This window comes from Hetaerina americana, unplaced genomic scaffold, assembly GCF_022747635.1.
Source record: "Hetaerina americana unplaced genomic scaffold, ioHetAmer1.1.p SCAF_10, whole genome shotgun sequence".
NCBI classification, from domain to species: Eukaryota; Metazoa; Arthropoda; class Insecta; order Odonata; family Calopterygidae; genus Hetaerina; species Hetaerina americana.
Genome location: NW_027286070.1, coordinates 51,956,963 through 51,983,455, shown reverse-complemented (window position 1 = coordinate 51,983,455; position 26,493 = coordinate 51,956,963). Strand labels below are relative to the sequence as shown.

The following is a 26,493-nucleotide window of genomic DNA, read 5'->3' as shown; positions in this document are numbered from 1 at the left end:
CACTCAAAATCGCACAGTTCACGTAGGAATTCCTTTCCGTTCGAAACCGCCCTAGCAAACATTTCATTCGTAAAATCGTGCAACAAGTTAGGTAGAAATATGTTGACGAATGGGTGCATTTATCATTTGGGCTGTCACACGATAAATTCAATCAAATGAATATGTGTATTAATTCAAAATATATTTTTGCAAAAACACTCGTAATTTCAGCTGAGATAACAACTCTAACCTAGTAAAAGAAATGGTTCGTTCCGTCAGAGGAAAATTTAAATATACGCTATTCATTATTTTGGGCAAAACTGCGGTGAGAATATCGTTTTTCGAAAAATGAAGAAAGGATTCGGAGCGCTCGGGTGGAATTCGAGAGAGCGGTTCAGGATGGAGTGTAGAGAGGGCCGGGGACGCCACGGGGAGGGCGGAGGGAATGAGCGGTGTGGGGGATGCGGGGAGGGTAAGCCGAGAGTGAGGGGGGGGAGAAAGAGGAGGGCTGTAGGGATGAGGAGGAGGGAAGGTGGGGGAGAGGGGGTTTGTGATGGGGGCGGGTGGCGGTTCGGTTCCCGCGCATAATCGAAAAGCGAATGACCCCGCCTCCCACCTTATCTACCCGTCCCCGCAACCGCCACCCCGCCCCAACCCCTCCCCTCTCGTCAACCTCCTCCTCCTCAACCCGCTTCCGGTAGGCGCCAGGGACGGGCGCGAGAGGGGTTGTGGAGTGGGAGGAAGGATAAGCAGTGGATGGAAGGATGGGAAAGGGATGAAAGAGAGAGAGGGGGTGCGTGAGAGGGGGTTGAGAGGTATGTCTCTCCTTCCTTTCCTCTGGGGCGGGGAGGGGTGGAGTAGGGGAAGATGGGGGATGAGTGGGAGAGGGAGAGAGTACGTGGCGAGGCGCCGCCGCGAGAAATGGGAGGGGATCCGCGGGCGGTCGTCGACCAATGGGATGTCGCAGTTCCGGGGATCACGTGACCCGCCTCCCTCTCTCTCCATTCCTCCTCGCCCGCTCCCCGCCTTCCTCTCGCGGCATACGGCCAGCCTCTCCGCCTCTTCCCGAGGCGTCGCTGAAAGCGCCCGCTCCTCTCCTCTTCCGCAAATCCACCATGCTGCTTTGAAAACTGCGCCCCTCTATTAAATTTACCATTAAAGAATGTTTTCGCCATCGCACGGTTTTACTACTCATTAGAAAAAAGACAGTTTGAGAAACTGGGCCGCATTTAAGAGATAAAATTAAAATTTCAGCACACATTTTCAATTTACAGTCGCCTACCCAAATATACAAATATTCTCAATTTGAATCATGCCTCGGATCAAAGTTCTCAACTGGAACGAATTGGGAATTTGTCTTCATGAGTACACAAATGTACCTAACTAATAATACGCTTTTATAAGCACAAAATAATCAAGATGACACCTTCTTAAAGGTTAGGGTTGTGAACATTGATCCAAAACGGTAAAATGTGGACTTAATTAAATTTTGATCATTTGATGCACAAAATACCTAAAACGCCTCGTTTGGAAAAGCTAAATAAAATTAAACATGCCAATGGAAAAATTGGTTATTGGCCTAGAAATCCCATACATAAAAGTTTCTGGCCGAAAGAGAAAGAAAACGGGAGTATGAGAGAAAGTTCTCGTATTGATTAGAACGCATATTTCCTAAATTTACTATACGACTGGATTAGGATTCAAGCTATTAGATAATTACAATGTAATAATTTATCATTAATGATGATTCTCGAATTAACAATGTTTCTTTAAGCTACAGATATTCTCAAAATCTATTTAGCGAATCTTGAAAATGGATGACATAATTAAAATGCTTTGAAGCGTTGCGGACTTCAATAATTTGAATTTTGATCGATTGCAAATATTTCTCAGCTATTATCAACTGCCTCACTTTTTCGTTGATGTATCATTAATTTGTATGAAAATTTAAAACTATAAATAAATAAAAAACTGTAAAACAACGGTTACGAGAAAGCAATATTCGAAATCCATTTTTTTAAATTGTTCTCGATTCTGGATGCTAAATTTCTACTCTTAATGTTTAAGATGGATATGACTCACAGTGAAACAATCGATAGAATCTGTTGGTGGAGGAAAATACTTAAACGGTCAAATGAAATAAAAAGAAACAACAATAATAGGCATTTGCACTCGGTTAAAGTAACAATGGGATTAAATGGATAGTTGCGTGAGTTGAATACATTTTTTTCAAAGATCAAAGAGTTGATTCTTGATGTCAGGGACCTTGAGCAATGTCGTTAAGAAAAGAATAGTGCAACTTTAATATCGATAGTAGTTTTTTTAATAGCTTTTAAGCTTGGTCGTGGAGGCTAGAGAATTGCTCTTTATATATTTGGGAACATATAGATGAAGCGTGGAAAATAAAATGGACGGAAAGGAAGTAAATAAAGTAGTGCTAGAATGATGCGGGAAAAATGAAAGTTGTCGGTACAAATTCGAAAGCAGAATTGAATTCAAGAGATATTGAGGTATATAAAATGTTCCAGACAGTAATATAGAGGAGAGCGTTGTATTAGTGACGCAGTAGGAGGACAAGATGACAATATATTTTGGCGGTATGGATTGAGGTAGGAAGTTAGTTGAACAAAAAATATTTTTTTTGAAATGTGGGGTGCCATGGTGTTTAACTTAGCCTTTAGTGAGGGTTAGAATTGTAAAAGTGCTTAAACCCTGTACTTAAAAAAAGTTGACTTAGATTGATAGATAAAAACTAAAAAACAAATGCGAAACGATGAACTAGATACTTTGGAAAGGGTCATCATTTGATCTTAATATATTGAAAGTCTAATCATTTTATGATGCATTAATAAAATTGCTCGGTATGGTCCTGGTCCTTCCTGTGTGGACAAAACAAGCTTCGAGATGCTTATTCTAATATTATGAAACCGAGAGCGTTAGCAAGAGTGATGCTAATTTAACATTGAAGCTGCTATTATTGCATATGGACCACAATATCATATTGATTGCTACATTTTCAACTACCAAAATAGTTAAACAAAAGTTCATTAACGTTATAAAGGGGAATTCGTAGCCAAAGGGGGACAAAGGATGTTGTAGGCGAGTAGAGATGGCGACGTGATTAACATGCGTAACGGACGGCAAGGTGAAACACTGAAACACAAGCATTAACGGCAACCGTGGAAAGGGAGAAGTGCGCTTTCTAGTTAGACAACTTCCGCGAGTTGTGTTTTATCCGTGGGAATATCGTATCCCCAGTAGTCCATGCACTCGGAAGTGAGGATTTATCGGCGACTTCCGTTGGCTTCCCTGGAACGTGGGTCTGCAAACTCGGCTATGACGTCGACCGCAACGGCATCGATCACCACTCACCACTCGTTTCGCCCATGAGGAAACGAATCGACGTAATTTCGGTGCGTAGAGGGTCCTGGTGGAGGCTTGCTCATGGAAAATGAACACTAAGTACTGGAGTGGTTTTTTGTAGCCATTGTGTCGTTGATGTGGCCGGGGAAAGAACCACCTAAGATAACCAATTCTTTTGGCCAGGGTTATGTTGGGCTACCATGGTGCTACGCTTTCTTCTTTTAGAGAAATCGGCCTACAAAATGAAAAATGCGAATAACAAAAGAGATAACCGATTCTACTTGCATAGTGAAGAAGCCATTTTCTTGATTCACAATGAAGAACACTGTGTGCTCAGTGATTTATTTGTTATTTTTTATGTATTTTATGTTGTATAAATTAATATAAAAGAATAAATTTATTGTCTTTTACAGTATATCTGACATAAAAAATATTTTTCGATAAGAAGAGCAAAAACGTTGTCGGTGAATTATTACCTCTAATCGGGATACAGAATTTGATAGCAATTTAAAATAAGGGTCAAGTGGAAAAGAGTGATTTTAAAGTACAAAATAAGTGTTTTCATGTCAATTTTTATAAAAAGTATCGGCTAATTTACATTCTCTGTGAGGATTTCACTATCCTTGTTTAAATTAGAGTTGATTATCTAATGCTTTCACCTGAACAATGCAAGTTTTGCTCATTCAGACGGAAAGTTAAAAAAGCTAAATAAATTCTCCGAATCTCCAGTTGCTGGGTTCATTATATTCTCTGCAAAGCCAGGACGTTAGAAATAATTGCCTGAATTGGAAACAATTCTCATTACTTGCCATACATAAATGATATTCTTTACTCCGGCACATCTATATTTTCGATGTATCAAAAAATATTTCATTAAGAGCTCCATTGTTCAGAGTTGCATCCCTCTTAAGAGCTGTCAATTGTTGTTCGTTTCCTCATTCGAAACATGAAATTTCATCTTCCTCTAGCTCGATTGAGCTATCAGTACACTTCCCTATGGGTCCATATATTTTGAATTTTTACTCAACGAAAGATAAATTTTTGAATGCGAAGCCATATTTATTTTTAAGGGGTCTTCTTTAAAAAAACTTACTGATCAATATGTACCTATATTACTCACCAATATATCGGCATCGAGGGATTCGGGCTCGAATCCCGCCCAAAGTGGATAATTTTTACACTCTGAAATTGTTGTATTACAATGCATATTTAGCGGATGATTCCGTTAAAAGTTACTGTCGCGGCATCTCCGGCAGTTTCTTGGAATCTTATAAAACTCAGTATATTCCAATAGAAGTTGATCTTTCTTTGTCCTCTCGTTTTAAGTCCCTTAAGTAAAATGCTTAATTAAAGTCGTTTTGAAGCAAACTTTACTCAGTATAACTTATTAGTGTTAAATGATTTGAGGTTTTTCCAATTAACAGACATTGGGCCAGTTTTCCTCAACGAAAGTAGTCTATTATGTTTGAGAAAATCGATCACAGGGTTTACGAAAATGAACCATTCCCTCAAGAAATTCTAGAGTTGGAACGGAAGCTGGTGCGTGAAATTTTGGCTGCGTTTGGCTTCGGGATGACGAAAAAATCCAACTGGGCTGGTGTGGAGGGAGTTATGCCGGAGATCACGCCGTAGGACCGTGGAAAGTGAGAAGTGTATGACTCTCTCACGGTTGTAAAAACAAAACGACATCTTTGGGACCACTCGGGGTTAATTATACCGCACTGGAAGCGTCGAAACAAGAGGAGAAGTGCGCTTGGATATTCCTTGCGTGTCAATCCAGATCAGAGCGGGCTGACATGGGTATTTGTGTCACGCGGGAATCATCCATGGCGCAGATCTCGACGGACGCCGTGGCGTCATTAAGTTCACGCCCGTCTTTCCATCTTTATTCATCCTTGCTTTCCAGAGGCGTTTTTCGTCATGGGAAGCACGTCCCCCCGGCCGCCTCAACAGTGGCGCTCCGACGTCACTGCCATTCGAATAGGGTCGGGCACCGCCCCCCCCCCTCTCACGCACACACACTTCCCCTCACTCAAACCTCCCCATTCCCGGGAGCCGCGACACGTAGCCCCAATACATACATGCCACCATAGCGACCCGCCTTCTCCTGAAACGAAACCAGACTCATCACGCGGGTGACTTGGATGTGTCATAACTCGCATTGCTCATATCGCTTGAAATTTTTTCCACGGGAGGAAGGAGCGTTGGATAACCGAGGGAAACGCGGGCAGGTACCCTCATCCGAGGAAGGGGGGGATTAAATTTCCCGACCCCTACGGACAAGAGGACCGCTCACACCGACGCTCCAAAAAGTGAATTTCGTTCGTTGGCTTGGGAACAAAAAGTTCGCCTGACGTGTGTTCTCAGGGTCGATGACCTTCCGCCGCTTGGAATTAATCTCTAAAATATATTGCCAGACATGTTTTTCTCTGAAAATTTACAAAAAAAATGAAGTATTATTCCAGAAACGAAGGGAAAAGGTCGGATGAAGAATGAGTGTTGGGCAATTTTTACGCAAATAGAAGATTCATTTTCTTCAAAATCCTTCCACTCATCAAAAACGGTGTCTACCATAGGAATAGGCAAGAAATGCTTTCTTACATCACTGACAAGGTAATTATTCTCACTAAATTTGTGGCAAGAGGATGTGTTCTCTCCTCCTCCATTTTCCCTCACCATGAAAAAAAGAATAATAAGCAGTGCCCCAGGAGAGTGCAGTACGGTGCGTTAAAAAATTAGGTAATTGAGGTGAAAGATGATTAGATTGATCTGGATTTTTTGTCGATATATTTCAAACAATAAATTTTAACTAAAGATTAAATACGTGAAGGATGAAATGCATGGGCGAACGCATTCCTCTGATGTAAAACGCTTCTAGAGATGATACGTACTTTAAAAAACTGATCGATATAATTCGATTCTTGTCGCTCCTTTTTAAAAACATTCCAGCCAAAATGGTATTTAAAATAAAGAGTATTCTCTTTTCACGGTTGCTTAGAGGATAAAATATTTCGGCATTTCATGCATAGCAATCTAAATGGCATTTGATAAAAGAAACTTTTCCTGATTGCAATGAGTTGACCGAAATCAACAAGCTTACTCAGGCGAAATCTATTCCGCAATATTATATTCAAGCATTTCTGAATGTAGTATTTACTTGGTAAATTTACTTTTATATGAATTTTGTCCGTTTAATAAAACTTTTCTCAAATTTTATTAACAGTCTCACATTTTATTTTTGAACTAACCTCCAAAGACAATTACAGCTCATTAGAATTGTTGAAATTATGAAATGATTTATTGAATATGTAACTTTATGTGCTGCGTGCTTTATAACTTCTTATCATGAGTCATTAGTTGTAGAATGTAATGATTTAAAGTCCATAATTACCCATCACTTCCGCCCCCCGTATTGGCTCCGTCTTTTCCATTCATAAGTAAAGTCTTGTTCAGAGGTAAATATTGCGCATTGCATGTTTAACCCTCAATACAGATGCGTTGGGCGTCGCTGCTTTGACTAAGGAGGGGCGAATTTAGAAATCAAATAAAGAGGCCAGGAACCTCGATTCGCAGCAACGAAGTCAAAGAATAAACAAGTCGGGTGGCGGGCGTAATTAAATGTTAATGGCATGCGCGCACGACTGTTTCTTCACACGCGCGGCGCTTTGCATGGGAAATGGGGGACCTGCATGAGCTTACTCTGCTCACAGCAAGTCGCCGGACTTGGACGTGAATTATGCACTCATGCAGCAAAGGTTGGGCTCTTTGGGAGAGGCGCGGGAGGGACGTTGGCTAAGGGAAAGAGAAGAGGGAAACCGGGTTGTGATTGGGCGAGTGTCCGCCCTCGAGAAGTTGAGGTAACGAGAAACAAAATGGTAAGGCCAGATTGAGATGGAATTTCTTCGCTGGAGAGTAATGATACCCGTATGAGAAACGGTGCATGCACATGGAATGCAGCTAAAAATTGAAATTTCTAGTCCCAATGCATAATTTAATGGCAAAATCTAAGGAGCTGCGCTCACTCTAGTTCACAAAGTATTATTCAAGAAGGTGGCAGAAGATGCTTGGAATGGAAAAAGCAAAGAGAAAGGTCAAAGACGAATGTTAAGAAACAAAAGACAATGCCAAGGACTGGGAATGAAATGGATCAATAGCGGAGAGTTAAACTATTATGCATGCTGCAAAGCAAACAAAGGCATTTTTATTTCGAACGTAATGGTGGCAATGTGCGTATCTGTAAGTTAGCGCTGGACGATATATTTAGTGACAATTATTTTTACCTACTTAGGATGCTATGTGTGTTATGGATGAGGCATAATTATCAATGACGAATCTTGGAGAAAAATCGATGCATCGAGAGATCTATTGCTACAATTTATGCCAGAGAAGTGATTTATCTCTCGTGGAAGTGCCTACCAACTAATTTAAGTAGCGAAAAAATATAACACCCGAAAGAAAAAAAACTCTTGTATACCCGGGGACTCAAAGTTCAATTTAGGTTGAAATTAGAATATACTGCACTCATAAGCAATTATTCATGTAAATATGTAAATATTCATGGCAATTCATGCAAGATATAACGCAAAATATCATAAAAGTAGATGAAGAAAGTGATCTCGTAAAATTATGACAATGTTCAACTAAATCATCGTTTACATTTAAAGAGATTATTTCAGAAATTTCCGTTTTCTCTTTACTGATTTATTAAAATATTTATTTAGTTTATTAATCCTGCAGTGGTTAGAAAAAAACAAGCGGGAGAAACATGATATTAGTGGCGAGAGGATTAGAAAGAATTTGAGAACAGTTGCAGCATAGAGAGATACTCAGTCACAAAAGGACGAGAAGAAGTCTAAATAGACTAAGGTATAAAAGTGGGCAGAAATATCAAGAAGAGAGAGAAGGGAAAAGAGAGGGAGAGAAAAAGGTGAGCGAGTCATGGGAAAGATGGAGAGGGAGCGACCCTCCGTCGCATTGCATCGCACGTCATACGACGTGTTGCTGACGAACGAATACCGCATTGCTTGCAGATTACGAGCGTCCTCAATGTGAGGCAAAACCAAATGATCAACACTATTTTTAGTTGATGCGGTTACAGCATTAATCTCTGATCATAGCTTTATATTCCAACTTGCCCTCTCCCGTCGTAGGCACATCTCAGCCCACACAAGGCGTTCCGAGCGATATCACGTCATCGAGTGTGACGCTTTCCCGCTCAATTTAGAAACTAAACAAAGGTATCAGTTTCCGATCATTGGCAGTAATATACAATGAATAATAATGCTTCACGTGCCCACATGTGTAAGAAACGTTTGAAAATTACTTTTTACTTTGAAAGTGTTCCTTGGTGATGCTGTATCATTGACACATAAGTCATAAATTGGTAATAAATACTATCACTTAGTTACTCAATACGTTTTTAGGTAAACCTTACATTTGGTAATTAAAATAATTTATGGATCTCTCAAATTTATTCTATATTAAAGACATCAAAGATGATCCATGCCAAAATGATGTAAAGAATTAAGATCTCTTCCGTGTCTAGATTATGTATTTTTAAATCGTAACATTTCTGGTGCCAGAAGTAAAATTACGGGAATTAAATCCAAGTTAAGTAGATGAATTCGTTAAGGTTCATACAGAACCTATATCATTTTGAGCACACAGAACATGGTTTGAAAAAAAGAAACGTTAGAAGTGAATAAAGTAAATCACAGCACCAGAAATTCAAGAATAAAATATTTTTTGAGAAGGCCGTCCAGCAGCACTCAATTTATAAGCATATTCTTTTTAAATAAAAACAATATGTTTATATACGCATATTTACCTAAAATAACTTTTTAAGTTTTGCTACAAAGAATTCTTTTTTGTCGCGTGAGTCCATCGTGTTAAATAACATTTTCTAAAATATTTTATCCTTAATCGACAATTTCACCGCTACTTCCAAATTTATTTTAACCCTTCACTTCAGATTACACATGCATGACTTTTGATGGTGAAATTTTGGAAATGATGGTAATGACCAGTATAAGCAATATAAGGTTACCAAGTTTAAAGCTTTTAAAGCTTAAAATACCATTATTGGTGGAAAAACGTTAAGATGAACACGCTACTGGATCTTTACTCATTTTTAAACATTCACTCGAGGAACACTCCCTTTGAGTTTCACACATTTTCACATGTTTTCACGAACTAAATTTTCCATTCTTTGGAAAAACATTTCCAAATTCTTGGTCTTATAACTTAGACAGAAACCTCTAACCTGTATGACGTAAAAATGAACGGGCAAACTTCAGAGTGTAAACGATTCATGATTCAGTGATTAATAAGTGTTTTTCATAGGCATGGGACATATTTGACCAACATTTGATTTCTTTAATTCAAATATTATTTATGTGGACCTTTTTCATTATTTATCTGGGCAAATAAAACATGATCTCCTACACGCATGTTTTCGTATGTACGATTCCTTGAAGTTACCGTAAGAAAAGTAAAAAAATATTGGTTTCTGATGGCATTTCCACAATTTGGCATAGACAATTATGGCGATGGAGATAGGACGAAATATGCAGATTAATATCACAATTAATAGCCAAGGAGTTCATGATGAAAAAACAGGAAAATAATGCTATTCTATGTCATATACATAATAACCTTATGGTGTGCTGCTTAAAAGACACAAGGGAACAAGAATGAAGTGATCAGCAAGAGTCTCCTGAACATCAAGAAGTACTGCTCCCTCGGGAACAAAACCTTTACTCCCCCATTTGAAAGCAGCAAGAAGATAAAAACACTACATCAATCCACCTCAAATTCATCCACAATCAATAATTGCTAAAAAAAAGGTAGATAAACAAACTTAATCATATTTGCCACATCCCATGTTGGCAGGCACCGTTGCCGATCCTAATTTATGAGTATGGGCATGTACAGTATTACGCGACGAAAGCAGCATTATCCAGGCAAATGGACAAATTAATCGAATACAATAGATATTATTCAAAAAGTTGGCAAAATATGTTATGATCTTTATGCTACAAAACCTCAGCTTATGTGCTCGTCAAAAGTTTTATGATTTGCGTGATACTCAGGTGCAAGGATTTTGGTTTCTCGAAAGTGGCTACATTTTTTATTTGCATTTGCGCAAAGATTTTTCCTTAGGTCACGTGATACTGTCATAAAAAAAGTTCATATAATAATTTGGGAGCAATCGAATTAAAACCTGACGGACGAACATACTAGACCAGTCCGCGCGCCAACAAGGATATAACTCAACAACTACGGGCTCATTTTAGTTATCATTAAAATACTTCATTTCTTTCTTCCGCTATCAGCACTTTATATCACTCTTCATACCACCAAAAATACCTATTCTTTTCCCCAATCTTCTCTCCATATCTGTTTCTTCTTAATTTTATCGCAGTTTCAGCCCTCTAATACCTTCCACATCAGTTAAAAGTATTTTTTCTTTAATATTTGAATTTTCCGAGACAAAATTCTCAATGGTTACGTCTTTGAGCGTTATTTTCTATATCGAACTATTTAATCACCCAATTACATTTGAATTTCCCTTAAGCCTCCTTATTCTCACTCCACAATGACCAGATTTATAAAGCATAAAATTCTATGCTTTATCTTCAATAATTATTGCTTTAGATCTCTATTTTGAGTTCCTCTCACCAATAAACTCCTCGTTAAAATATTTATTTTTCTCTTCCAATTCTAGTCTTAATGTCCTTTATTCTATGCGCGAGAATCCGTTCAAAATACATGAAGTGTTCCACTTTCTTTAATTTATACCGTCCTACTTTAAATGCTTAATTTAGCATACCTGTCCCTAGCGGTTTTCTCAATAATAAATTAAGTCCAAAGACTTATCCACTCGTAGATTAGGAAGCCGAAGAGCTTAGAAATACACGCAAGATCAATGACTATTATGCAATGCACATAGGAATACCAGAATCTGGGCGTGCAAAAGCAGCTTCGTAAACTAAGGCGGAGGTTACTTATCGATTCGTGGATATCGTTGATGATTTGACCCGAAGGGCCCTCTTCGAGTAGAAGACTCGGCAGAGTAAAGACTTAACCGTCTGTGCTCACAAAATGGCCGACGCTCGGCGAGCCTCTTCTTTTTTTCGGAGGGATGGGAGGCGATCGGAGAGGGGAGAGAAGGGGTGGGCGAAGGTAAGGGCAGAGGGAGGAAGGCTGTCGAGGGGCGAAGGGGGGTGACGGTGGAGGTAGGCGGAGGAAAAGAAGGATCGGGTTGTCCTTTTGACCCCGGAGCCCTCCCCACACTCCACCCCCCACCGACACCGCTACCTTCTCCACCTCCCCTGCCCCCCTATCCCCTCACACAGAGAACCTAGACTCCCTCCTCTTTCTCTCTCCCCCTGCCGTTTCCCTCCCTTGCTCCTCCTCTCATTCACTCTCTCTACCTTCCCAATCTCATTCCCCTCATAATCCCCTTTCCTTTCCCACCGTCTTAATCCCTTCCCCATTCCTACTCCTCCCATTCTTAATCCCCCCCTCTCCAGTCCCCCTCTTTAATCCTCCCCCTCTCTCAATTCCCTTTCATCAGCCAATCTTCCCCCATCCTTCCCTTCGACCAAACCTCCAGCCTTCGCCACTCCCACATCCATTTGCTCCCTTTCCCTCGACTTCCGATCCTTGCGAATTTTCTTTACCCTCTTTACTGTGACGAAGAAAGGCTTTTCGAAGGTTTGAAATCAAATATCCGACTCCATTTTAAAGGCGGAGGACTAAATATATGATCGGTGAGTTCAGTTTACAATTGCCAAATTGGTTATCCAAAACTAATTTTCTCGATACTTAACAGTTATACAAACAGTCAAACAGTTTTCTAAACACTAAAATGATTGATTTAATGAGGTCTCGGTGAGGAAGATTAATTCTTTTTCTTAATATTGACGAATGAATATAAATCCAAATGATGTTTTGAATTTCAAAATTCGTATTGATTCGTAGAGTAGAAGAATTATTTTTAAACCACAAATACATAAGCTTTCTTTTTGATACTTTTAAATAAAGCCGCCATAAGTTACGTCTGGATATCATAAGTCAAACCTTCAAAAGAAGAAGAGCAATGTGTTTTTGCTGTTGTACCTAATGCACGAATGGTGAAGTTTTACTATATTTAGCAGCAAAAATTGAGAAACATAGGTACATATTGACAAGACAAGTAAAAAATTGAGTCCCACAATTAGCAGTGGAAATCCGTCAGTTTATTTGATTCATAGAAATTCACTAATGAATATAATCGGTGAATAGATTTATAGAGTTGACTTTATCGGGGTGAGCAGGCTAATAATTTTACTCTAGCATTACTGTTTGTCAATTATTGAATGAGGAACTTCGGGTTATGAAAAGCAAGACATTTTTCATCTTTTGTAACGGCTTGTTTTATTGGCTAGGAGGTCTGCAAATACGCTGCCAACGTTCTATCAGGATATGAGTCGACGTGTCATTTTTAATTCTTTTTATCATGATGACGGAACTACTACCAACAAAAATGTGGAAACCACTGAATGTACACACATATGGGCCAAAATAGTATGGAATAAGGTAAAAACATGCATATTAGGACGCAAAATCAATATTTTATAAAAACTAGCAATAAAAATAGACATTTTTCCTTAAAAAGAAAATGATTTATTTTTTAGTATATAAAAATGACATCAACATATTACAGCAGATTGTGATTATCGTTTCATGGTACTATCATTTCGGAAAATACTTTAAGTCAACGATTCGTTAATACTGTAACAAAAACGCTTAGAGTTCATGAAGGTGAATTTACGCATTCAAAAAATTAAGTAGCTACAAGTGTTCACGAAAAAGCCAAAAACTGTAACTAAATCGTAAAATATCGCAAATCTAAAGAGAAGAAACGATAATGCAGGTAATGAAAGGGCGAAGTCAAAACTTGTAGAAGAAAGAGTCTTGGTAAAACACGCAAGGGATGACGAAGAAAAGGAATCATCTATTAAATAGCTGTAAAACATGAAACTTCATCCACAATTAAAGATAAAGAGGCCAAACCTTTAAGGTGTGCGAGGAAGAACGAATTATTCTCCAAATTAACGACACACTCATATTTAAATTGGTTAGGATAAATGATAAATTATCTATCTTAAATGAAACTATTAAATTACTTAGCGTCCTGTAGTGTTAACTAAGCACAATCATCAGTAATTTCACCTCCATGTATAAAACAGTGCCATGGGTAGGCATCAAACCATGAATCTAAGGAATTTGATGCAGATTATTCCGCTGCTTAATTAAGCTTTAATTTATCGTAAAAACGCATTTCGTAAAAACAAAATCATCGCTGAAATTTGATTTGATTAATAGATATTTAGAGAAGTTTTCTGGAGTTACAGCTTGCTTCCCTACAAACAGAGAAAACCACTACTTTCTGGTTAAAATTAAATTTTGGTTCCATATCATTCGGTTTAGCGAACCTTGGTGGTTATAATTGTTTTACTTTGAACAAATTTTCTTTTCCATTCAAAGTACATTTGGAATAATTTCGGGGCATAAATGATGCTGCAATTCATTATTTGTTCAACCCAAAGCATACTCCAGACAGTCAAGCTTTAAACGATGGAAAATATTCGAAAAAGAGTAATATTTGGGAAAAAATTATAGTTCTTAAATTCTCCGTACATTCCGCCAAGGATACTCTCCCAGGATAACTTCGAATCATGAACGCCAATATGAAGAACTTGATGCAAGAATATGTAACTTGATTCTATTCAATTTAAGCTCGGGACTTGTCCAATGTACTCGATCGGACGCATTGGAGCATACGTATCACAAAAAAATGGAATTTCGTTTTTGGAGAGTTTGGGCAATTTATATCACTCGCCGTATCGAATATACGTTGACCAAGCATTATTGCGAACGCCTCCTTTTCTCCTTTTTAAAGGGAACCGTCGAATTTCAGGGTTCCGAGAGAACGAGAGGCCCGTGTTATGCCCGCGTGGGTGTCTGTGTGTGTGTGCTTGTGTGAGTGAGGTGCATGAGAGTCGGAGCGTGTGCGGGGGAGGAACGGGAGGGCAAGAAGGAGGGGGGGTGAAGAGGTGGAGGAGGCGGCAGGGTTCTAGGGGGGAAAGGGGGCATCCGCACCACGCACCGCCCCACCGTCGCTGCCGTTGCCCGCCGTCGTCGGAGGCGAGCCCGGGCTCAAAAGGAGAAGATTGCGTTATCCCTCGCGAGCGCAACGACTGCCCAAAACTCACGAACCCCGGGCCCTACTCCTTCCTCCCTTCCCCATCCCCTTGCGCCCCCTTCCCTCCGCCCTCCCCCACCCGTTCCTCGAACTGCCTCCGACGCCACGTACGCCAGCTCTCTCTCTATGCTCGTCCACCGCCCCCGCCTCCTCCCGCCCCACTCCCCTCCGCCAGACCCACCCACTCAATACCTCTCCCTCCCGACCCCTCCCCCCTCTCCCCCACACCCGCCCACCCCCCAACGCACCCCTCCTCCACCCCGCATGCGGCCAGAGAATTCGCATCACGTAGCTCCCTCTACGCCCAGAGTCGCGCCGTACATTTCTAATGGAGGAAGCGGGCAAATGGGGGGGGGGCAGGGGTGGGTTGGGAGGGTTCGTGGGGTAAGAGTGGAGGGGGGAGGACAGGCGGGAGAGGGGAGAGGGAGGAAGAGGAGAAAAGGATAGGGAGGAATGAGGAGAGAGGGATAGGGAGTAGTGAAATGGAAGCCAAGTGGATTCGGGGAGGGAATGGGAGAGAGGCGCAGATGGGAGGGAGTACGAAGGTGGTGGATGGGAGAGGGAGTTAAATAGGCTTTTCGTGGTATGGAGGAAAGGATAAAGGGAAGAGGGAGAAGGGCGGAGAGGAAGGGGAATGTAGAGGGGGGTAGATGAAGTAAAGATGAGGGGGGGGGTTCGGAGAGCGGGAGGGGGCACTCGGGAGAGGGGGAAAGCGGGGGTGGTGACCTGCGAGGGTTTTTTTCACGAAGCCGGAGTAAGGGAAAGTGTTCACGAGTTTATTGATTATTACTGCTCGGGAAAGGGAAGGGACGGGGGTGTAGTGATGACCAACTCCCCGGGGGGAGGGGTAGTGAGAAGTGGGCGGACGAGGGGGTGACCGTCGCGCTAAGGATGCGAAAACAAGAGAGGGCTCACGAGGGGTCTTTAAATGAATTAAATCGACAATTCCACCCGGTGCACACGATCGCAATTATTCCCGAGGGAGGAGCGGCGTGCAGTCAGTTGGAGTGCGTTCGCGGACCTCAAGATTCCCCATCTCGATTCCCTTCTCGGGTATTAATTGATCTACTCTGGTCGGGAGCCGTAGTCTCTTTTGGGTTATCTTTCTCCGAAAAAATCTACGGCCTAACTTGCCATCGGCTTCGCCAAAGGGAATGATACATGACGGAAACAGAATAAATATAGTGCTAAAAGAGTTTTAATAAGCGTGGACATAAGTTTTAACCGATAGCTCTTTTATGTTAATGATACATAAACATCAGTGAATACGTCCAAGTATGTGTCCTTGGGGTGTTAGTAGGCTATGATAAAGGACATGAAGAAGTACGTAGAAGGGAGATGCATTTTACCCAAGTATTAGCCATCTTTTTATTAAATTTTTGTGTTCCTCCCTTTTGCAGATTTCTTACTCTCCTATATTGTGGCTAGCTTCCTTCTACCAGCTGCTGAACTGTGATTTTCACTCGCTGTTAGCGTATTAGGTGAGCTCTGCTATCACTAATAATCAGCCTTAGGGCCGATTACTAAAGGTTGGTGGTAGGTTGCCATTTCTTTAAGTTATTGGCGTGAATTGTTCAAGGCATTAAAAGTTCCTTAAGTTCTCCAACCGTATAAAATTCCAATGAAAACCACTACTATGCGATGGATTATTTTAATGGTGCCGTACATGAAGTAACGCGTTTGATTCCTTTGTATTAGGTTTAGTCTAGTGTTGGACCTTCGATTCTTCGGGGGCACCCCCTTAAATCTCATTGTGCCGCTTCATGGTCTTTTTTAGAAATATTCACAAGCCAAATGGCATATCTCTGTATTCTTTTTGATTCTCGAATAAATATTTCATGAGTATATTAATCCATGAGGCACACAGACAAAAATATCTCCTTAAATCAGCGTGTTCGGGATGATATTACGCCGTCTCCAGTAGTGTCTTTTTCAAAATTTATTTGTCTTCATCCATTATTCGAGAGAAAAATATCATTTTTTAGCCATTACTTTACGTTTAGTAATTATGACATGTATTATTCTGATAAAAAGAAATAGGTTGGACGAAGGAAGCTTGATCTTGTGTTCATGTCTCCTTGTCAATTCCTGTACTTTTTGAACGGTACTTTTTGATAATGATTAATATTGGCATAAATTATGGTCTTTAAATTGTTTCATAGGGAAGGCAGTTCATTTGAGAAGCCTCAGTCCCATACTTAAATAACCGTGTGTCAGATTATGCGATAAAACTTTTTAAAGAGGTTTTAATACACATTTAACTTGTTTCTAATAGTGTATTAATTCGTATGGCGCTGAAAACAATATTAATTTAAACCGTGATAAGTTATGAAAATTTGAATTTTTTATATTTACCCAATTAAAAATTATTTCAACGTTAGATTTTTATGAATAGCACGTAATTCATTTCGCCTTTGATTATATATTTACAGCCAATATTTTCACTCAAATCTGTTGATATATTGTTGTCTATAACCTAGTTTTGCATTGCATGTCAATGATGTTTTGCAATACCAAAATATGAATGGATGAACAAGCTCTTGATGAGTATTATTTTAATGAGTTACTCTCTAACTCCCTCAAGCATTAACTCTTAATGTGTTAAATGGCACTGAAGTTTTTCTGAAGAAATGATCATCAGTTATATGAAAGAAAACCATGAGATCCATTATTAGCTATTATTAGTTATTAGAGGGTCAGCGTCATAGGATGGCCGGAATATCCTTGTATCAGAGTACATATTAAATAGGGGTTTATAATGAGCTAGTTTGAAGTCATAGTTGACACAGCCTACCTTGATGAAAATCATTTGTAAACAATTTATTGAAGACACTATCGGATTCCTATCGAAATGGGTGTTCACTAAGGTCTGAAATCAATCGAATATTTACTTGCCCGAATCGGATCTTCTTATTGTCTTGATAGTGATCCATTAGTCATGATGGAGACTGATAAGTGTTTAAATCGAGAAGTGATAAGATCGAGAAGTGAGAAGTGGGAAGCCGAGGGGGCTCCGGAATGAACCCATACGTGGATAATAGACTTGAGAGTTATGACAATGGTGAAATGACGAGCCGCTCATATTTCATGACCTTTTAATCTGACAAAATTATCAAGTAAGAGACCTTCAGTGTTTAAAAATATAAAACATGTAATTGACTAAAAATAGCAATGAATATTTGAGAGTTTTAAAACCATGCACGTTAAGTATCCACGAATATAACTGGGAGTTTCAATTTTTGGATTTGTTTTCCTCAATCCATATGAGGTCTCCACGCTGAAGTAAAAATATTGTTTTGCCAATAAAGACCCAGTTTCAATCGAAATGAAAAATTTCAATCGAAACGAAAAATTTAAATTAAAGTTTGCAGCAATGCGTTTTGAGAATACCTTTATTTCTTAAGAATAGATTCAATATATTGTTTTAAGAAATTAAATGTGTCTCGAAACATTTCAGCATATATGACGGAGAGAATGGAAAGAGAAAGGGAAGAATTATGGATGCAACCCGGAGGAGCAAAAATATGTATTTGAAAATTACAGAGGAATTTTTCGGATATAAAGTGCGCTATCGTTTGATACTGTTCCAGCAATTTTTCAAAGAATTAATTTAGAAAATAACTAGTCCCGTAACTTTTACAAAAGGATCGTTTGAACTAAATAGGTGTATATATATCTCCTTTCAAAAACTACCAACTTACAGTTCAAAAAACCATATAAAATATTAAATTCGTTAAGACAATAGTACAATTGAAGTAACAAAAGGAAGTAAACGAATTAAACTTAGTAATTTACCTTAAGGTAGCCGCACCAATGTAGCAAAACTATGCGTAAAAAAGTCATTCTTAAGTGAAGAGCTAGTTGATCATTCAACGGTATGAAATGAAATTCCACTAGGTCTCAACTTTTCTTAAGCAAGGAAATGGAAATAGAGAATTGGGGCTGGGGCATGAATGAAAATAGGCAAGGAGCTGAGTAGGCTAGATATGTATATGAATAGTCAAATTTAGGCGGGCCAATAATTCCTGATTGGAATAACGAATCTGTGTGAGAAGAACGGGATGATGTCAATTATAACAAAATTTAGGTAGTAAAAATTTCAAAGAAGTAAAAGTAATAGGAAGACGTGAGTTAAATGTAAAAGTAGAAAGGCTTTGATGAGAAGCACTGGAACTGTTAATATATTTAGGCAATATAAGAAAGGCAATATTACGGAAATTATTAGAAAAATTGTGTCACCAAAAGAAGCACTTAATACAAAGTGAGGGAATCTGATTATCGAAAAACCAAGTAAATAGTTAAGGAGAGATGAGACAAGTGGAGACCGGGATTTGGAGCGTAGAAAATAGGGTTTTGAAACTTGATTTTTGAGGAATTAGATGAAGCGCAAAGTAAACAGTTAAAGATATGCCCTTTAAGAATGGACAAAATAGTATAACAGTTAACAGTTTGATAGTTAAACATAATAGTTAGTGCAATCGGTTGTGGGGGTGATTTATGTAAAGAAAGAAAAGTTATAGCAGAAGACATTGAAGGAGGCGTGGCGCTAGAAGTGAGAATATTAGGTGAACTGGGAAAAGGGAGAAAAAAATGGGCTGCATGAAGGACACTTTGGACTAATCCTGAATACTATGATGCTTAACTATGGACTTCATAATTTTAATATAAAAGACTGAAGATGAATATCGTTTCGGGCTAAAGGTGTTTATGATATGGGAAACTATGTGCGTACAAAGATGTGTGGCACTTCTCAATGCCCAGCTTTGATTATAATACCTAATATTCAGGTCTTCGTTAGCCATATCCTCAAGTCAGATTCCTCTTTCAGGAGATTATAATATTTCTATGACAGATATGTGCGTCACTTTTGTCTCTATCCAGGACCCGAAAAACATTGACCCTAAGAAATTAACTGGAGGATGCGGGACGTAAAACAACCTGCGAAATCTCCACATAATGGAAAGAGTAACGGCGAGGTGGTAAAGAATGGCAAAACTGGATCAGATGAATTGAAACGAAAAAAATACAGCGACAGAGATAAGCGCCAAGTGTCGGAGAGATAACCAACGATTTAAAAGGGGTGAGTTACAGGGAGAGTTTTGAGGGGGAGGGCGTGGGTCGGAGGGGAGGTGGGGATTAATGGAGGAGGCGGGGTGCGAGAGAGAGTGGGGAGAGCGGGGGTAAGGAGAGGCGGAGGAGGGGGCGGGAAGGCGCGAGGGGCGGGCCAACCCCTTCCTCGACAACCGCGGCCCTTCCCCACCACGGCTCTCGCCGGAGCCAGGGCACAATCAATACCGAGAGACGTGTTTCGCACGTCGTTCCCGTTTCGTTTTTATCCTTTCCCGGGCGATGGGTGGAGCTTCCCCGTGGTACTGCTCCGGGGGTTAAGACGTCGGGGGAAGGCCTCGAGGAAGGACGGGTTTCCCAGGCGCCGGGGAGATCTCCTTCACCCTTCATCCAAATCCCCCCCGCCGTGGGCGTTAGGACACCAGAGACCATAGGAAATATTTCAGCTTGGTCGTAAAATACTGAAGAAAATTAAGTGTTTGTTCACAATATATTGAAGAGTTGGCAAAATTCTTTTCGCTGCGAGTAGGCGAAAATCATTCTCGGTGCATATCGGTTGATTTATACATTCCATCTCCCATGAATTCGCATTGGGGTGGGTCCAAGCCCCCATCATCATTATGATGCGGGCTGGGATTTAGGTTTTCAGTGTCAGCGTTAATCTGGTTCGTTCCTTACTTTGCCATTAGCTTACGCCTAAGTTATGGTCTTTTAGATCGAAGTGTCCGCCATCTTGAGTTTTATCAACACTGTGACATTTTACCCTCGTGCATATAAATTATTAAACAATTTGATGGCTCTTATTATAGTTTTTTGTCTAAATATTTAATATTTCTTCGATGGTTTAAAATTGAATGGATGTATGTTCTGACGAATCCGGAAATGACTAGCGAAAGTTTCGTTCCACTAAATAAACTCGGCTATCTGCGTTAGTCATAGGAGCATACTAATTTTGAACTTTTTCTGGAGTAAAGGGTATCGGGTAGATTGAAGAAGATGGAGGTAGCTTACAGAGAATTTGCCATAGTTGCATCGCCCACTGGATTTTAACCATTGGGTACAAATAGATTAATCATTGAAAAAAAGCATTGACATTCAGCGTGAGTGTTACTAATTTCGACACGCATGCATTATAAATTACCACAAATGATACCCTGGTAAAGTATGCTGGAGGTGGATTTCAGGAAACTAATAATTGGAGAACGGAATGAGAAGTTTGGTGAAATTTTATAGAGAAAGAAATATTTCCCAATTTAAATTAACTTACTCGGTTATGGAAAGATTAAGCCAAAAACGAAGACGTAATAATAATAACATGACAAAGGGAACATTTTTTTCTTACCTGAGAGAGACCAAGGTAGATGGAGACCGTTTCCGAGATGTAAAGAAATCTTCCGTCGGCAGCTAGCGTAAAGGCAAATCCGTCGAGCGACTGAAATAAAACACAAAATCCAATGTTAGATGAAGCCTAGAGGCAATTCGCTGGAAAAAGTATCCAAGTAGTCATTCGTCAAATTTTAATTGAAATAAAATCGAAAATTTGGGTCACCTCTATAGTGCAACATATCCAATTCAATACATTATAGTTATTTCCTACAAGAAAATGATAAAAACGACGTTAAATTCGGGGAGGCACTAAAGGAAAAAATTCAATTCTTGTTCTTAAAATAGAAAAATACCGCCCGTAGAAATAAACGCAACAATCTTCCCATTCTCTTTAAAAGCGTGAAATGGAACTGGTTAGGGTTTCAATTTTGAATATATTTCAAATTAAGATTGAATATAATTTGGATATAAAACGGAAAAAAATATTTTTACTTGAAAGAGAGAAGTAAATTATTCTGTGAATGTTATTTTCATTCACGTAATTACCTTTATGGTTTTGAAATTCATAAAGCCATAAAATCACTTTGTATTCAAAACAACCAATTGGTTGCCGTGAATGAAATGTTAATGATCGCATCTAAATATTTTAGATTACACTCTGATAAAATTTGTTCTTAAGCTATTGATTGACTTTGAAAATGGAAATGAAATCCTAAATCTCTATCTTAACTCAAATCTAAACCTATGCAAATATGACGGACTACTGATTTGGGAATTTGGAGTAAAAGTATGACAAATTATATCCGAATTTTGATTGATAGCGCGAAGGAAGGATGTCTCAGAGTGTTTTTTTTAGTGTCGACATTAGGGCGTAAAATTTATGCTGTGAATAAGATGTACTTAACGAACAGTATGGATGAAAAACATGCTATGAGTTGGATGTTTTCCGCACTATAGAGAAGCTAAAATTCAGACGGATTAAAATGGTAAGAAATTAACAAATTGAAAAGAAGTAATAATCAAACGGAAAAGTTTTTATTTAAGGCATAAAAATAATACTCTTTGAAAGGAGCTCCAGATGAAAGCTATTTATGTGGACCTTACCCCAGGAGAGCCATTAATCAGATATTTGCAGCAAAATCGTTTAAAGAAAACAATGTTTTTCTTCGGCTTAATCGGCTTATTTAGTGATTTTTATTTAATCGGCCCATTATTAATAACAGAAATGTTAATAATAACAATGTAAATACGACCCGATGGTTACATATGTTAGCTTTAGATTGTGATTTTGCTGCATGAACTGCACGTCGAATGAACTGAATACACCTAAAATCAATTTCATAGTCCTACTTTTAAATTTGTTCTCGACATCCTCCATCGATAAGCATAGGATATTCACTGTACAAAACGTAATTGATGACTAAATTGTTTAATTTTTTGCGAAGTAATATTTTACGACAGGGATGAGATCAAATTTTCGGTGGCGTCCTCCGTAGGTGATCCTAATATTCCAGAGCCACCTGTTGCCCCAATATGAGGCATTTAACCTGTAATTATGAAAGTTTTTGATATAAAATAAAAAAATAATTAGATAAGCACAAACGATTCCTTGAAAAAAATCCCCATGGCACAATCCACGCCATTGTTGCTTCGATTCACTTTAAAGACAGATACCAATGCCATTGAATACGATAAGTTTCCGGCGACACCATCGAATTTTTAATCGGGGGACCGTAATGCCGACCTCAGGCAGTTTTCAGAAGGCGCGCTTGTTGCCCACCACGCAGGATGAGGACTGAATGGGGGAGCTCGGGAAGCCAAAACAAACATGGCGGATGAGGAGGAGACATGGATCCGAGGGGACAGCGACGTTTCTCCTGCTCTTCACGCACGCACCCATATGCCGAGACTCGAGAGGAGAGGGACGTCTTGCTTGGAAATACATAAAGGTGGAGGAAGGGGTTGCATGCGTGGCTGAAGCGAAGTTTGGGGAGGGCGAGAAGGGGCGTGTTGGGTGGGGGTGTCACTCAAGTGAGGGCGGCGGTTCGGGGGTGGCTGCTGGGAAGGGGGGGGGTGTGGGGGTAAGGGCGGGCGTACCGAACGACGCTGTGAATGAACCACGCGGGTCACGTGACCGCTACGAACGCTCGGACGAAATCGAACGAGAGATGGAGCGGGGGTGTGAGAGGGAGAGAGAGAATGTCCGATGTGGCTCGTGCTCACCGCGGAACGCGGTACCCACACAGCGGGGGGGGGGGAGGCGGAGACCGCAGGTGGATATGGGACGAATCAACAGTCGCCATTCACCGAGGAGTGTGCGTGTGCACTACCCCTCCCACAGACTGGATTCTGCACGTGGGGTCGAAGGAGGAGGATAGATCAGTCAGTCGTGTAGCTGGCCGTTCACTCAAGAGCGAAAGGAACTTCAAGTGCGACCAAATATTTGAAAAGTGTCAGCGAACCGAAAAACTGCTGATTTTGTATTCCATATCTCTAAGGTTTAACGACGATATCAACATGGCTAAAACATTTAAACAATCGGCGCCAGTTTCCAAGAAACTGCGGGACGTGCTGAAACTAATTCTCCCATTTGGTGACGCAACTACAAATATCACATGCGTGACGGTAATCTGATTAACATTCACTGATTTATGTACGTACCCAAAAAAATATACACACAAAATTAATAGAATAAAATTCAAATTTTTAATTAGCGCATAAACATTATAAAATACTCTTTTTGTGCAAACTGCATAGATGAATGTTAAATCTCAATACAACAGACGAAAAGAGAGATTTTTTGATTCCGGCGTAACTTTATAGAATTTAATTTCAATTTAAAAAGATAGGTATTTTCTTGCAGAATACTTCGTTTTTAATTATCTTGCCATATGAAACTTACTGAAAGGAGATAAGTATTCAAGGCGAGAGGTAATTACAATTAAGTTTATCCCATATAATTTAGAGTTCGGCAATAAAATTTTTTCTAAAGGAGATCCAACGAATATTGTTAAATGCGTACTGAAAAATGTCTAGTTTAGAATAATCATCTCAGCAATGAAGATTACCGGAAAGGTATAATAAGAGCAAAACGGTTGCGACACCACAGCAATCAACGACCATAATATTTACTAGTAGATGCAATTTATTTGTACGATGAAGTCAGAAATAGGCAAGAATTTATCAACTAATTTATGCGGTAGCCAAAATTAAACTGACAGCACAAAAATTTGGTTATTTCAAACCTATGGAGACATTTTTAAAAGGAACTCATGATGATATTTAAGGAATTAATTTAAGAAAAAATTGCCATATATTAAGCGTAAACTGTACAGTTATGCCGATGTGATTACAGTTCTCAGTGGTCAACCCAATATTAATTTCAATAGTTAAAATATCAGGGTAAATTAATGAAATGAAACAATCAACTTATTGGGTACATTCTAAAGCAGAAAACACAGGAGGGCTACAAATTATATGGGTAACAAAATACATGAAAATGAATATATGTGAGTATTTCATGGTTTAGAGGATAAAATAATTGAGTAGACACACGTTAAACGGTGGTGGTATTGAATCAGGTTGATTACAGAAAATATGCCAAAGGAAATATGTATCTTACAACGACGGGTATATGTGGTGATATATACGTGTACTTAAATTAATTTCGTTCATAGTTAAGAACACACACATAGACACGGACAGAGAAACTAAAATTTCTAAATAAAATATTGAAGTTCTTTCCGATGGTGGAAAAATAAGAAAAAGAAGAAAATTATATGAGCATGAAAAAAAACAAAAAAGAGGAATTTTTTATTTTCACCATCGTAAAAGTTTTTGTATAACATATTCTCAGACGAAAAGAACTTTCTTCTGCGACAAACATTTATTTTTATTTAGAAGGAAGCATAGTTATAGTTTTAAAGGCATTTTGAAATGGAAAATTTCCTCTGAATATTGAGGAGAATAAAATTCTTACAAACTAAAATTTTGTGATGGACTTTATCGACTCGGTCATATTAATCTCGAAAGAGTTCCACAAAACTTTTTAAGGTACATGAACAAAAAGAGCTCATTAGAACGCCGATAACGCAATTAAAAGGACTTAATTTCTTTCTAGATATTCTTCATCTCAATACTTGGCAAAAAACAGGAAGCCGCAATCACCATAAGTGATGCGAACTCAGAGTCGTCAGTTTGGAACCTGAGAATATAAAGTTTGAGGACCTGAAAAGGAGGAGATAGAACCTTCGCAAATTTACCAGGAGTCTAAAAGTTATAATCAAAAGAGGAAATGCAAATTGTGTCGAGAGTTGCTCCCATCCTAATATTCACGCATATCAATCTTCTGCATGGGAGGAGCATCGTGGGTCTGACGTCCTTCCGCCTGGGAACATGTGAGATGGTGAGCGAAACCTTTCCGCTCTCTTCCCGCGCGACTCGCTCGGTTCAAGAGTAAAGCAGCCACTCTCATAGCTCACAAGCTCATCGAGTGCGCCTTTCCCTTTAGCAATCCTTCAGAGCCCTCCCCCCAAACCTCTCCGATTCCACCCACCCACACCCCCCCTTCGTGCCACATCGTCCTACTCTCACACTCCTTCCCCTCCCCGCCCCCTCTCGACCCCGAGTCTTAGGGCGGGCGGAGAATGGCTCCGGGACATCGTGACGGGAATACGGAGAGAGACAAGGGGAGTGGGGTGGGGTTTAGGGGGGAAGGGGTGGAGGCGCCGAGGTGGGAAGGGGATGGACAGATAAGCGAGGAAAGAGAGGAGGGAGAACGGGAGGAGGGGTCATGAGAAAGGATGAGACCCTCTCCTTCTTACCAGTTTCGGGGGGGAGGGAGGTTTTGGGAGACGGGTAGGTTTTGTGGGGATTTGGGTGGGCCAGGTGATACGAAGGGGGGACCGTGGGGTATTTCTGGTGTCCGCCACAGATCGAGGGGGAGGGTTGGGGGTCGCGGGAGGGGGACGGCGAAGAGGACAGGAAGCAGGGAGGTGGGCGGAGGGTTGAGAAAAGAGGCACGGGGCCAAAAAGAGGAGGAAGCGGGAAGGGAAAGGAGGGTGAGACGACGAGCGGGGGGAAAGACGGGAGATAGAGACAAAGGGAGGAGGAGTCCGGGTTGAGTAATGTCTTCATTTGGCAACTATCTTATGAGGCACCGCGATGGCTGACGTCTCAGTCGAGGAAACGGTTGACCAAATTCTTCTCTCTCATCGACTTTACTCGATAAAACCATTGAGAACATCCTCATCCTTTTTATTTCTATTAGCGTATAGATAAAAAAATGGCGGAGAAGAAATAACAGACCTAGTAAATTCTTTTTTCTCAGGCCGTTGACTCTTGAGCCAGGTGAAGCGCTAAGGACCAGAGGTCGAAACCCTAGTTTTATTTACGGAGTCGGCAAGGGATTATGGGAGGTGATGGCGGCTGGGACTTCGTGAGAGCAATGGCGGGTGAAGAAGGATTCAGGCTTGAGTCAGCTGTATAAAGCCGAAGGAAATTTGAAT

At 40.0% G+C, this 26,493-nt stretch overlaps 1 protein-coding gene across 1 annotated transcript in view; it reads right to left on the bottom strand.

Annotated features, from left to right (window-relative positions):
* Nucleotides 1-26,493, bottom strand: part of LOC139700330 (protein trachealess-like) — a 132,892-nt gene that overhangs the window by 42,699 nt on the left and 63,700 nt on the right. Inside the window, exon 3 of the mRNA XM_071598969.1 lies at nucleotides 21,003-21,092. Within this exon, the coding sequence (XP_071455070.1) occupies nucleotides 21,003-21,092 (90 nt within the window). The remainder of the gene's footprint in view (nucleotides 1-21,002; nucleotides 21,093-26,493) is intronic.